General features: G+C 44.8%; 2 protein-coding genes across 2 annotated transcripts; both read left to right on the plus strand.

Annotated features, from left to right (window-relative positions):
• Positions 1 to 1,156: 1,156 nt before the first annotated feature.
• LOC135804839 (large ribosomal subunit protein eL22-like) lies at positions 1,157 to 2,941 on the plus strand. The gene is made up of 4 exons (XM_065318799.1): positions 1,157 to 1,312; positions 1,409 to 1,495; positions 1,690 to 1,811; positions 2,735 to 2,941. Exons 1-4 carry the CDS (start codon positions 1,301 to 1,303, stop codon positions 2,880 to 2,882), a joined length of 369 nt encoding a protein of 122 aa, XP_065174871.1. The 5' UTR covers positions 1,157 to 1,300; the 3' UTR covers positions 2,883 to 2,941.
• A 5,462-nt stretch (positions 2,942 to 8,403) lies between these two features.
• Positions 8,404 to 13,724, plus strand: LOC135804846 (clathrin light chain A-like). Its single transcript, XM_065318809.1, has 6 exons — positions 8,404 to 8,578; positions 8,661 to 8,702; positions 8,777 to 8,847; positions 10,787 to 10,939; positions 11,367 to 11,579; positions 13,369 to 13,724. The coding sequence occupies exons 1-5, from the start codon at positions 8,444 to 8,446 to the stop codon at positions 11,536 to 11,538; spliced, it is 573 nt and encodes a 190-aa protein (XP_065174881.1). The 5' UTR covers positions 8,404 to 8,443; the 3' UTR covers positions 11,539 to 11,579; positions 13,369 to 13,724.
• The last annotated feature ends 166 nt before the right edge of the window (positions 13,725 to 13,890 follow it).

Genomic DNA, 13,890 nt, shown 5'->3' on the forward strand with positions numbered 1-13,890 from the left:
CAACACAGTCATTGCATAACTTTTAAGACAACAGTGATGTAGCCAGGTACACTTGCAACCGTGTAATTGAATCCTGGCAGACTGGTGAACACTTGTGGCATGCACTTCGTAAATGCATACCCGTACTTGCAAGTATGCAGGTGCGATACTGCCTGGACTTATTCGGTGTTGCTGCTAATGCAAGCCAAATGTAGTACATAAGGCCAAGTACAAAAAAACATGGGTTGTTTGTTTCGTCAGGGCCCGCCCCGAATTTTAGACCTCCGGCCCAAATTATTTTATTTTTTTAGTTCCGGTAAATGTTCTGCGATCTAGTATAGGGCCTCAAATCAGTGTGGATCTTGGAAGGCGAAGTCCGCAGATTACATGTACAATGTAGGTGCTATGGGCTTGAAAAGTGAAAGAGACTGATTATCAGATGCCTGATTTTCTTTGTTGTCCTTCGTTGGTTGTTTCACTTTTCCATATTCGTATCCTCAAAATTATCTTGCAAGATGTTATTCGAGGCTGGCGATTCACCTGCATCACATGGATTTATCTCATGCTGCACAAAATGGCTTCAAAAGAAAAGTGAAGAAAAAGGCATGTCTAGACTAGGGGTTAACGGTTGCGAACACTTGATGACGTGACCATACAGCCATACATGCAAAATAAAAAATAAAATAAAATTTCTCGGGGGAAAACCTGACGCGTCGACGATAAACAATTATAATTATTTTTCATGACCTAATCAAGCCAGGCAGATTTGACTCATAGTCTGCTGCACGTAAACCATGGCATGGTAGTAGTAGTAGTAGAATTTATTATTTTGATAGGGAAGGCCCTACAGTACAGACGTTGCCGTCTTGTTACAGGGAACCCTAAGTGCTCTTTACAGAGCGAAACAAAAACGCATGGTAAACGTTTTGTGCTCCGTAATCGACGTAAACTCCATTACATGGCAGGAAAGTCTTTCTTTCCCAATTATATCCCAAGTCAGTCTGTACTCGTAGACTGGATCTTTGCTGCAGCCTTTCATCATGCTTGGTCAGTAACCACGGTAACAGTTTGTGATTAAAAAATAATAATAATAATGAATGATTTCTGGCGCCATGGCCACGATTTTGCGGGGAAAAAAGTAACAACATAAAAAAAAAAATTAGTTAGCAAAGTCGCCATGCTATTGCTAGAATATGCTGCCCGAAATAAAAATGATTCTGTTGTAGTTGATCCGATTGCAGTTTGTTGTTTGGTCGAAATCATTCTGTCCGAGGCCAGACTTTTGTAGCTTACTTGTAGGTCGTCACTGTAGAGAAACAAGATGCCTGCCGCAGTAAGTCCGAGTAACTAGCCCTCCGAAGGTACTCATATCATGGGAGATACTGACCAGTAAACAATTGTGATGTGTTGTGTGAAATGTTTCGTTTAGCGCAAATCTCAAAGGAAGGTACAGAGCAGGATTGTGCTAGATTGCACTAACCCAGTAGAGGATGGTATCCTCGACGCTTCAGCATTTGTAAGTGGGTCGTGGTAGTTCGATGATTTCTGTGCCGATATTTGGATTTTGGAGTGAATTGCGCTGATGTTCCTCTGCCCCTTTTCACTTATAATTGTTCTAGGGCTAGTTCCCTAGTAAAAGGAGCTTAGGGTCACCTTCCCTAAAGTGTTAGGGTTATCTTCCCTAACATTAACTCCTCCATTTCCCCTTAGGAGCAATTCCTGCATGAGCGCATCAAGGTTCAAGGCAAGATCGGAAATCTTGGCAATGCTGTCTCTATCACGAGGGAGAAAGAGAGAATTCACGTGGTCGCAGACGTTCCCTTCTCCAAGAGGTAGGCATGCGTGAGTGCGATAGTTTAGTTTTGACAGTAAGGCATGGTTCACATGCACCAGTATTCTCTAGGGCTGCACCTTATTATGGCGTGTCCCGGTGAGATCCAGTGCAAACCAGTAAAACTGTTTACTGCAATTGTGCGGGAGATTTTGGTTGGGAGTCGAGCAATGTTCAAGTTAGTCTCAACACTGGCCCCACCCGCGTACATCCCGTATGATAGCAGTGAAATGTTAGTCGTGTACGCCGGTGGTCCACAGTAGCAATTGGAGTTAGGCCTGCCTAGTTGGCCACCATACGGTCTGCGTTCGCCGTGTAGGCGTACCGGATATGCAGTATGCCAGGCTGGGTGTGTGGGCGTGCTGCCGTTAATCCGTCCGGGCTCCAGCCCCGGTGTATACTGGTGATGTGTGGGCGTGCTGCCTTTAATCCGTCCGGGCTCCAGCCCGGTGTATACTGGTGATGTGTGAACCAAGCTGTGCATACGGCGCTGAGCTGTGTTTTTTGTTTTGTTTGACGCAGCCTTGAATCAAGACTCAGCGCTCATTTTTTATACTGTAAATTTGTTTCAGACATGGTATTGAAAGTTGTAATACAGTACATGTATTTGTATTCAGGTTTGTGTGGTGGCTCGTGCCTGGCGAGTTCTGTGTGTGTGTGTGCAATCTTGATTAGGCAGGGTGTGTTTTATATGAGCTAGGATAGTAGATGGCAGTGGCACCCTGATGTAGGTGTACTGGTGCACACACACACACACACACACACACACACACACACATTTTTTTCCTATGACTGTTGGTTGAGTCCTTTTGCAGAATTTCCGTTCCATGCACTATACAAGTACTAACCGGGGAAACATTCTTGGAGAATGTCTGTTCAAAGTATTGCCGCATTGTTTTCTTGTCTGCTTTGTATCTTGATCAGGTATCTGAAGTACCTTACCAAAAAGTTCCTGAAGAAGAACAACCTACGCGACTGGCTACGCGTTGTTGCCAACGGTAATACGTCGTATGAACTCCGCTACTTCCAGATCAACAACGAGGAGGAAGAGAATGAAGAGGACGAGCAGTAGATACAATTGTGATCATTATTTATTCGTGTCTGCCAGTATTTGAGCTACAAAACCATGTATTTGCAGTTGCTCTGTTTGTTGGACATGCTGTGGAACAGTTCTTGTTGAGTATGCATGCCCTTTCTTGTGTGTTTTGAACCCCTGGAATGTGGCTCACCTGATCACGCTTTATGCACACATCCATCACCCTCGTTGAATGTGTAGAGTCGAACACACACTTCCTCCACTTCAATGAAATTGTCTCAGTTCTATGACTGAATGCATGTAAGGGACCATCGCAAAAGTTCGCAGAAGCCCCTGAAACGAAGAGCATACGTTTGGGGGGGAGGGAGTCGGTGCGAAAATCGCAAACCGGGCTTCAATTCAAAAAAGTATTGACGACATAATTATAGGAGCTGTAGGATTAGCATGCCATCACAGCCGGCGTAGATCGCTTGTCAGGACGCGTATGGGGAATGTGAAAGCAATATACACCAATCAACGTTCATTGTAATGCTCAAAGGATACAACTGCATAGCTCTAGCTGTTCTCGTTCTTAGATCACCCACTGCAAGGTGATATCATCGTTGCATTTATAAAGTGCTGTACATTGTTACACACTGATACAACAATGCTTGTGTAGTATTATAATACCAAGAGTACATAAAAAAGGTTATGTACTCTTGATAATACTTATTATGTGTGAGCATCCAAGTGAAAAAATGAAGCCCATATTGTGACTGTCGTTTCGTTTGAGGGGGGTCAGGCCCGAAACTCACGGTCTTCGTTTCGGGGGCTTCTGCGAACTTTTGCGATGGTCCCTAAACACTATTAAATTTTACGCCAGTCAATAGTTTTGGGGGCCTTTTCGTGAAAATTAATGTTTATTTTGTGACTCTAGATAGTAGATGGGTCAGAAAAGTGCCTGGATTAGGGACGTCCGGATTTGGGGAGTTTATACTGGGGGTTTCTAGCTACAGCTCGTACAATGTACACTCTCATAATTATATAGGATTCGCAGAAGCATTTTTTTGGCGATGCGACGCCAAACTGCAATGTGAACTCACAAAATACCATTCACATACAGTAGAGTAAGAACATCCTATAACTATAATAAGGGGTCGTCCATAAATATCGAACTTTCTTCACAAAATGAAATAGTTTCGTTATGTAATTCGTTTGGTGAAAAAAGTTCGATATTCTGTCCCCCGTGAATTCCGCGGATTGCAGAATTTCCACAGAATCTAGTAGTGTCCGTAGAATTCAGAAAATCCCGCGGAATATTGCAGAAAAGAGAGAAAACTGCTTTTTCTGGAGACTTTCGATGTATGTTCACAGCCAAGCCAATAACACACTACAATGTGCTTGTGACTTTCAAAAAGAACTTGCAGCATATTTTGGAGCGTTCAATTTTTTTACCAGGAGTACGCATAATTTTGGTTTAGAATATATAGGGATAACAAACTTCGGTGGGGTTGCGGAAATTTGATCTGTTTTTACGCTCTTTTTCCTCGCAGAATATAGAAGGATTTGCAGAATTCTGCACGGAATTTCTGATATTCTGCCGCGGAATTCACGGGGGACAGGATATTTACGGACGGCCCCTATACATGTATATTAAACGCAGCCGTATTGCTGAAAAATAAGAACACCCCAGGCTTACCCCTAGGATCCACGACTACTGTAAAGCTGAGTTCACACCTGGCACGTGAAACTACGTATTTTGCTGGCTTTTGGGATGTCCTGTGTATGGAAACCTGTCCCCGGGGGAAATTGCGATTCCGCGGCCGCGTTTTTTGCGATTTTTTATAAGACCGCGTTTTTTGAACTTTTCTGTTGCACTACACGTACACACAGTGCACTGTTCGGTCAGCAACGTCTCATCCGGTGGCGGCTTTGTACTCAAATATGACGAGCGCTTACACCAGAGACTTGTAAGTTCCAGGGTATATTCTAGGACGAATTTCCAACCGGTTACGGTCCAATTAAGAGTCGGGGGGTCCGGGGGTCACCCCCGGAAATTTTTTTAAAATACAACCCAAATATGGCACTTGACAGCAATTTGACGCGTTTGACCATTCACAGCTCCATTCACCCACAGAAAAGTACGGGCGGTTGGAACTGATTTGTAACTTTTCAACCGGTCGCCAACAATTTCAACCGGTCGAAAACCGGTTGGGGCGGTTCTAGAAAATTCCCTTTTGTAACTGATTGATTTCACTACATACTCACTGAAAATTGCCTCATATCAACTGCAGACTTGCCGCCGCGAGATGATATCAATAATATTCACCGCATATTTACCGCATATTTACTGCAAATTATGCCATATTATGCCGCATTTTTTTGCGATTTTTTTCCGCAATTTTCCCTGGGGACAGGGAAACGTGCTGACATGGTTTCTTGTGACATTCATCAGTTGGAAAAAATCACACTTGCACTTGAGCTGAACTCGCGGAAGATCGCCATCCCATGTCCGAGCTCATTCCCAGTCTGCATTTCCTAAGATTTTTTTGAATTTTTTTTCCAGCTATCTTCCATGTGGATAGGTGGGAGCCAGGGGTCGTGAAATATCGTTAAGTTTTACGACTCCCTGGTACATGGTTGGAGCCAAACATCTGTCTGGAGGGTCTGCAATATCAATACAATGTTAGTACTGTAAACCATGTGATTTTAGGTGTATCGGTATTAAAATTTCGGTGCCAGGGAACTGACAGGGTTCGGGTGCAATGTAGGGGCTAGCTTTCCCATCACATACAGTACATAGTCTTGTGCTTTTAGTTAGGCGTACTTTTAATTTAGGTGCCCTGCAGCCTGGTTTCTAAACCGAAATTAAAGTTACACCGAAAATAACAATCATATTTTACAGTATCTCAACAGAATTGTCCTTGCTATGAAATGGTGGTGATGACGATGAGCGAGATACGCTTTCGGTATAAGTGAATGAGTTGGCCGAGAGCGTATTGTGGAGTCGTGGTGTGACTGAAATTTACTATACCGCTACTCAGCCTGCTTTCAAACATTTTCTTCATGTGTAGTAGCAAGAGTAGATAAACAAGAGTGTGCAACTCGCGGATGGGAACTTTTTTGTCGACGTAATCTTTTCTACGAAGCATTCGCTGCGAGTCTTTAAGTTTTGCCTCGTGGACTTGGCCGGGCTTTAGATTACAAGGTCGGCGCCAAGTACGTGCTCTGACACTGCTCCGCGGCAAAATGCGCGCGTTTTCTGAAAAGGTGACGTCCAGAATAATTTCTGCCGTGGGCAGGGGTATCTGCAGATTGTGCAGAAGAGATGACAGTTGCACACTCTTGTTTACTAGTACTCTTGGTAGTAGAAAGAGTATACATAATCATTATAACCCCCCCCCACCAAGAGACTTAGAGTGTGCAACTCTGCATATGGGGTCTCCGACGGCGAAAACTCCCACATCACGTGTCTCAGGTACGTTTCGTACTACGCACAAACGAAGAATTGTGTGCGCGCAATTTGAATACATTGTATCTGTCATCAAGAGTGCATAAACATGGACTCTATGGACTCTTGCTGCCATGATTAGGCAAAGCCCGATTTTGCCAGTGAACCTCTGATATTTTGCCGCAAAAATTTGCTGGCTCATCATCGATATTAGGGAGGTTTCGATCTACGGAAATACGTATGAAAATAACGTAGGAATTGCACCCACCGCATGCACCAAGAAAAAAACCGCGTTTCCATTTTATTTTGCACGTGGTGTATGGTGTGTGCACCTTGTGTTTCGCGTGTCTTGGAACATTGCCATGGATAAATCTGGAAAATGGAAAAAAAAATTCAATCAAAAATCCCTCGGAGGACTCAACGTATGAAAGTTGCCTTCGCTCCCCGGCGCATACGACATACGGATTTTCATACATTTTTTATTACTCCGCTGCTCGCTAAAACGGGGTGGAAACGTACAACTGGCACTGCGATACTACACCACGTGATGCGAGTTTTTGCCGTCGGCGTACCCCGGGCCATAGCAAGGGTATCAGCCAGTGAATCAGGAGTTGCACACTCTTGGGGGGGGGGGGGGGGGTATGATTATACAGATATACTCTTGGTAGTAGCAAGAGCACATAACTTCATAAGCTCCCTGGAAGCGTATGTCCTCTTGGTTGACCAAAGTAAGTGCATGATAAACTGGGAGTAGCATGTGAGTACAGGCATCTACAGTCCATTTCAAAACTATAGACGCGTACCTAGGCAAAAACCGGTATGCCAGCATCTACTGTATAAGCAGAAACATTCGTCTGGAATTTAATTTCGTCTTTTTCGTCCAAGGAGCTTTTGGACTAAATTAAATGTAGGACGAATATCGATTTGTCCAGTGTTTCTATACACTCTTATGATCTATGGACGAAATTTTCAACCGGACGAACTCCTTTTCTTTGGAGGTGGACGAAATTATTGACCGACGAAATTTTCTGCCTCTACAGTATACCACATAAAATCTGTGATCACTTTGTGCATAAAATTTTCCAAATTGAGCGTCTGTTATAGGCCATTCACACGACGAGCAAACTCACTTTTATCGTACTGTTTCCAAGGATATTTACTCGGATACGATAAACTTGGACTCACGCGTGCAACTGATTTTTTATCTTGGCCGAGGCCCTTTGGCTCGCGATTATCTTTGCACGCCAGGAAAAGTGTCGGTTGTTGAAAGTGCGTACTGCAAATGCAGTGCTTGAACAAAGGAAAATTCAAAATTTAACATTTCCCGGCATTTTGGGGAGGTCACTATGGATACATTGACGGTTGCAAAGTTTGCCCAGCACCGTGTGAACTGGATCACGGTTTGCCCGTGTTATCTTGGTCACACGCGTGCAAATGTTTGCACGTCGTGTGAATGGCCTATTATCCAATCGTTTAGAAACTATAATTATGAGAGTAATTGTGGAGCGGTCCTGAGCAATATTCCGAAAACTATTCTCAAAAAGTTCCAGCCAAATATTGGAATATTTCAAAAAACCTACGCGTCTACTAGTATAGTTTTGAAATGGACTGTACATAGCGTAATTGTACACACGCAGCTTGTAACTTACTTGTAGTTTACAGAAAATGGTTGATGTACTTTTGCTATGGTCATAGTCATTTCTCAAGCTGGATACACTGGTGGTGGTCCAAACTGGTCAAAGAGAGGGTCTGGAGTACATGGAGCAAGCACAGAGTGACATACGTCAGTCCATTCCTGACAAGTAACATTAGTTACGACAGGACGAGAAGTCCGCTGAGACGTGAAATGGAGGTTGACCACGTGCAAAATTTTCGTTCGATCGTTTTGTACTGCATGATCCAGTCTCAACTCGGCCGTCACACCTATACTAGCCGCATCTCCTTGCACGAAACATTACTGTACTCCAAGTCCAAACCCGAACTGGCAGAAAGCATGCCACATAGCACTACAAGTACAACACGAGGCGACGGACCAAGTCTTCAGCTCTTCGCATGCAAAAATTTCAAACACAGAGCAAAGAAAAGCGAGTGCCGCTTTTCAAGCTCTTTGAATTTTTGACATCTCACGCATGCGCACTATCTTCCTCTTCCCCAGTAGCAAGAGAAGATGGCGGATCTAGACTTTGAATCTCCCCAGCATACGGAGAGCGATCCAGCTGCTGATTTCTTGCAGAGGGAGCAGGGAGCCCTAGCAGAATTAGGAGATGACGATTTAACGTTTGCTGGAGGAGCAGCCCCCACGGTACTTACTGAGTTGAGCTGATAGGTGTAGTTGTTTGTGGAGACTTATCCGAGTTTTTCCTGTACCTGTCCGCATATCACAGGCTGGCGATGCTTTTGGGGCATCCGAACAGGCTGAAGAGGAGGTTAGTTCGGTTTGGTTATGCAGGGACCTGTATAGCTTTCTTGGAACATGGCTGTCCTGTCCCTGTTGTTGTAGCCTCAGTCAAATGATCTTTATTCAGCAATCCAGAGTGCTGACGTGTTTGCGACTGAGCCCGAAGCAGTTAGGTAAGATTCTCATTGTACTGGTAATGGATTCACACACTACACAGTTTCTGTTATAATGACCTCCGTCTCTCAAGCATATTTTGTATGACCTGTCATTGGTGTACAACATTTTATTGTGGACGGTACAGCAACTGCTTGTAATAACTACCTGTTGGCTACATAACCAGTGGTGTCAGGATTTAATGCAAGCTCACATTTCTCTTGAGGACGCTGCTAACCAGTCTTTCTCCTTCAATAGAATCATACCATTACATGCACTTGAACAGCTCTCAACCATCATAGATTCGTACTTGGGGCTAGTTTACACAAACGAATAATGTGTGACTTGGTGTAATGTAATAACCGGCCCTACACATCTCAGGCCTCCAGGCCCGGACGAAATGCCCTAGCCACAAAAGGAAGGCATACAGCGGTACAGGGACTCTGTAAACTATAATCAGGAACATCCATGAGAGATAAAATCCGGACAGATGTCCCACAACGGCCACGGCATGCACACACGCCTTGGACGCGCTGCCGTATTCTGGCTATGCGGACCCCATGGGGGGGGGGGGGGGGGGGGGGGGGGGTGAGGCAGGTTCGGAATAGTAGGGGCGATGACGGGATAGGTCCTGTGGTCTACTGAAACGCCGACCACAATTGCAAACGATGCAGAAGGAGCTACGGTCTGTGTTGGTTACTCTGGCCGACACACATACACACACAATCTCTCTCTCTCTCCCCTCCCCTCCCCCCCCCCCCCCCCCCCTCTCCCCCTCTCCCTCTATCTATAGCTCTCTACACCACACGTACATGTACTCAAAACAGACAAATTCATCAAAATCATTTGTGGCTCAGAAAGTGGCTCATTAGTCCGGGTTACACTTTCCACTGCTGTAGCTACACATATGATGTTGACTAGTTGGGCAATTGGTGAAGTTCATTCTGGATAAGGCTATCGGCCAATTTCGCATTCCCAATTGTTTATCGCACTGTTATTAAATTGTTCTTGCAATAAAGTTGTGCTTGAGTGAAGTGTGGTGGTCTGAAGTAGTATGAATTGGAATTTCTTGTGTAGCCATTGGCTCGAAGAGCCTTGTACGACGTATACCATAATTTGCCGGAGTATATTGCACCCCTCCCCCCCCCCCCCCCCCGACCAACATAATTGTTATCATGGTTTCTTCGAAGTACAATGCACAACCTGAGTGGTAGTCTTGGCAATGCTTCGGCTGGCTGCTTGCTTTCCTAAGCAAAATACGGAGCTTGACAGATATTAGATACAGACTCAATTTGCATAGCCAGCAAATGGTGTAGGGTGTGGCTTGTGGCGAATCTCGCACCAGTTTGATCCACTGTGCTACCTTTTTTGTAGTACAGTAAAACCTGTCGAGGCGACCACTCGAATAAGGCGACCACCTGTCCTTGAAGACCACTGAAAGCAAGATCAAGGGGTGCTATTTCCAGTCAAATGACCCTGGATAAGGAGAGCACCTGGTAACAGAGACCACGTTTTGAAGATCCTATGAGCGGTCGTCTTAGACAGGTTTCACTGACTGTACATGTATTTCATAAGCTGTGCATAGTGCTCACCTGCCAGCTTGAGTCTGAAATAGTGCATCTAAAATGCACACTATACTCCTGCAAATGCGGTGATCTACAGTATCTTTTACAATATAAAAGTTATCACCTACAGTACCCTGTGTCCAGAAGCTCGAGTACCGTGAATAATGAGCAGCACGTACATGTGTCTGTATGTGAATGTTGGAGGACATGCCAGAATAAGTCACAGAATGACAGTACCCTCTTTGCTCAAGGTCGCAGCAGACCGGGGCAGCAAGGACATGTCCCGATTGTACCAGAATGGAAACTGCAAATGCTAATTCATTTTCTACACAATAATAGAAACGCTGACAGGATCGCTTTTCTAAATGTGTGTTTTTGTGGTTTCATGTACCAGGAAATGGCGTGCCGACCAGGAGCAGCTTTTGGCCGAGAAGGACCGCCAAGCAGAAGAAGAGCGCCAATCTTTGCTAGACCAGGCAAAACAAGATCTTGCCGACTGGGAAGCACGGCAAGATGAACAGCTGGACAAGACGAAATCTGATAATCGGTGAGTTGCGCGTGCGCCATGGCTCTGCTACTGTAAGCTCAGTTAGCTCACTGCATTTTGTCTGCTGGCAGCCATGGTCAGAACAATGTCCAATTGACATCGGTCCAGACCGGCTCAGGCCTGTAATGCTAACAGCTATTGCTCCTCTGGGGAGCCAAAATGGAAGTCAGCAAACGTGTACATACATGTAACTGTCATGTGGTGTTCACGTGTTCAGGTCACCAATCTACTTCTGCATTGAAACATGTGGTGCCTTACATGTGGTGCCTTTGTCTTGGTGATTTTGGTGTTCATTTGATGTGTTGACAAGATGCCATGTTTGTGTTCTACTTGCCTGCTGTTGGTAGAACTCGCTCACTATTAGTGAATGCTAAGTACTCGACTCTTCTGTGTTGTCTGTGTGCTTGAATGTTGCACAAACATGCAGTTCTGCAGAGGAAGCATTTATTCGTGAACGTGACGAGGACACGCCTGGTTCTGAATGGGAACGGGTAGCGCGTTTCGTCGACTTCAACCCGAAAAACAGCAAGAACACCAAGGATGTTGCGCGTATGCGTAGTATTCTCCTTCACTTAAAACAGACCCCATTGGTACGGTGAGATGACCGTAGCCAACGGCATGATCTTTCTATTATTTGCAGGTGAGTTTGTCGATTTATAGCTGTGTCTGCTTGGTTTAAATTCAGAGTCTTTACGCATATCAGTAGTGCACACGCCCCAAGAGTGTCCGATGGCAAACGCTCACAGCACTTGATCCATATGTGCCGCAAGTCTTTAAAGGTCCCTTGAGCGGTCGTCTTAGACAGGTTTCACTGTATGTAGTCTGTATGCATCCCCATATGAGGTGGGGAACACGGTGTTCACATGGCTCACGGTGGTTGGCACATCGTGCCTACAGCTGTGGATACATGACAAATGCAAACACAGGTACGCTTGTACGCATGCATGCACTGTCCATTCCTGGATGTCGGTGTAGTCACACTGCTCCTGGGGTAGGATTTCGCTTGCCACCCACTGTGCTCTTTTATTTTAAGACAAGAAATGTTTCCGTGAAGACGAACGCAATAAATTGAGCAAGTTGCACTTTGATAACACCATTGGCCAAAATTAGGTACTAGTACCGTTAAGTACTGGGGGAGCGTTCCACCATCTCGTCCTTTGGTGGTCGTATGGTTGACGTGGTGTCCTGTCTGTAGGTCGTACGGCATGGACCTTGTACACTCATTGCACGTTATGTGGTCAATCCGTACTCAGTTTATCTTCGAGCGGACACGAGCTCCACACTATAACCTGCTAAGTGTGAACTTAGTACACGGGTTCTCGCACCGTGCAAATTCATTGCACTCTGCCATACGGTTTTCCTTTCCCTGACTGGTGGCCGTACTTTACGGTGCATGTACTGTAAGCCCGCATATTTTTACGCCATTCCGCATTATTGTTTACCAAAGTGAAATGTTAATAAATTCTGGCTGTCAAAACCAGTAAACATCTGTACGCTCTAAAATGTGTATATCGTTTTGCAGATATCGAATTTATTAAAAAAAAATACCGACATATTTTCTACTACCCGCCCCATAACTGCACTGTATTGCAGTACACAGGTGAAATCCTGATAATTCGAACCCAAAAATGCCAGGAAAAAACTTCTAATCACGCCGTATTCGATTTATCAGGATTCCACCTGTATTTGTGTAACGTACTGCAAAGCCTGTACGCAATGGATAGAAGCTTCAAGCTGGAAACCGTAGAAGATCAATAATGGTGCAATGTCCCAGCTGACTTCCTAGTCCGTAGCTATTAAGTATGAAAATGACATAGGAGCAGCACGTCATTTGCGTAAAATCAGCACTGTTGTATTTTGCTCTACTTGATTTCTCCACAGCTGCTAAGCACGCGTGATGTGTGCCTTGTGTTTTGCGCGGCTTGCACGTTGCCATGGATAAATCTGGAAAATGCGACAAATATTTCAAAATGTCCTACAGATGACTGAACGTAGGAAAGAGCTTTCCTACGGAAATCCGTAGAGAGATTTATGTATAAAAGTTGCCCTCGCTCCCCGGCGGGTACGACGTACAGATCTGTACGTAATTACGTAGAGTGAAACCTGCCTGATGTGGGCAGTGCGGTGCACCATACTCCATGTTCACAATTGCCTGTTCATGGGGTTATGGGCTCTTGGTGATAGAGTACTAGTGTAGTTTCCAACGTATAAAATTGAACCTTACTGGGTCTCTCTCTCTCTCTCTCTCTCTCTCTCTCTCTCTCTCTCTCTGGCTGGCTGGCTGGCTGGCTGGCTTGACTGTTGTCAAGTGTTTGACGTTTAGCAATTTGCCTGTTGTAAATATGTGCTTTGTAGGCTGCTGTGCTTTTCGAAGTAGTTTTGACTGATTGTTGAATGTATTTATTGCTTTTTGTCGCCATGTGTTGCAGGTTTGAAATCGGCAGCACTGCTACTGCCACTTTCCTAGGAATTTTGAAGCACTCAACCCAGGTTCCCAGCTGGCCCAAATGCTAATAGCCCGTAACTTTTCTGCTTTTTTCTGTGATCACTGGTTATTCTTGTATGTTGTTTTTTATAGATTCTGCATTATTTTTGTTGAACATATTTCTACCACTGGCACTCACCAAGCTACTGCAGTGATAAAATAATTATTGTTCTTGCTTGGTGCAGTGCTTTCATGCCCCCTTCCCGTTACTCCGTATTGAATTGTTGATTATGTGATGCGGTTGGATTTTAAAGCCGCATATAATGGCCTGTATAAAAGAGCAAATATGTCCACACTCCACACTCGTATGCCCTTGTGAAATCGGTAGGTGAGCGCGTGAGTCGTGTTGCCGATGAACATGTACGCTGGCGATACTACAGTGGAGTCCCGCGTCCAAGACCGTTGTTCCCAAGGGTTTAGACTGGGGTGTTCTTATTTTGTTGGGCAATCTGGCTGCCTTGTTATA

Source organism: Sycon ciliatum, chromosome 1 (genome assembly GCF_964019385.1).
Source record: "Sycon ciliatum chromosome 1, ocSycCili1.1, whole genome shotgun sequence".
In the NCBI taxonomy this organism is placed as follows: domain Eukaryota; kingdom Metazoa; phylum Porifera; class Calcarea; order Leucosolenida; family Sycettidae; genus Sycon; species Sycon ciliatum.

Coding starts and splice junctions, on each gene's coding strand:
- LOC135804846 (XM_065318809.1), top strand. CDS start 8,444: ATGGCGGATCTAGACTTTGAATCTCCCCAGCATACGGAGAGCGATCCA. Junction 8,579..8,660: donor CTGGAGGAGCAGCCCCCACG/GTACTTACTGAG, acceptor CGCATATCACAG/GCTGGCGATGCTTTTGGGGC. Junction 8,848..10,786: donor ACTGAGCCCGAAGCAGTTAG/GTAAGATTCTCA, acceptor TTCATGTACCAG/GAAATGGCGTGCCGACCAGG.
- LOC135804839 (XM_065318799.1), top strand. Junction 1,496..1,689: donor TCCTCGACGCTTCAGCATTT/GTAAGTGGGTCG, acceptor ATTTCCCCTTAG/GAGCAATTCCTGCATGAGCG. Junction 1,812..2,734: donor GACGTTCCCTTCTCCAAGAG/GTAGGCATGCGT, acceptor TATCTTGATCAG/GTATCTGAAGTACCTTACCA.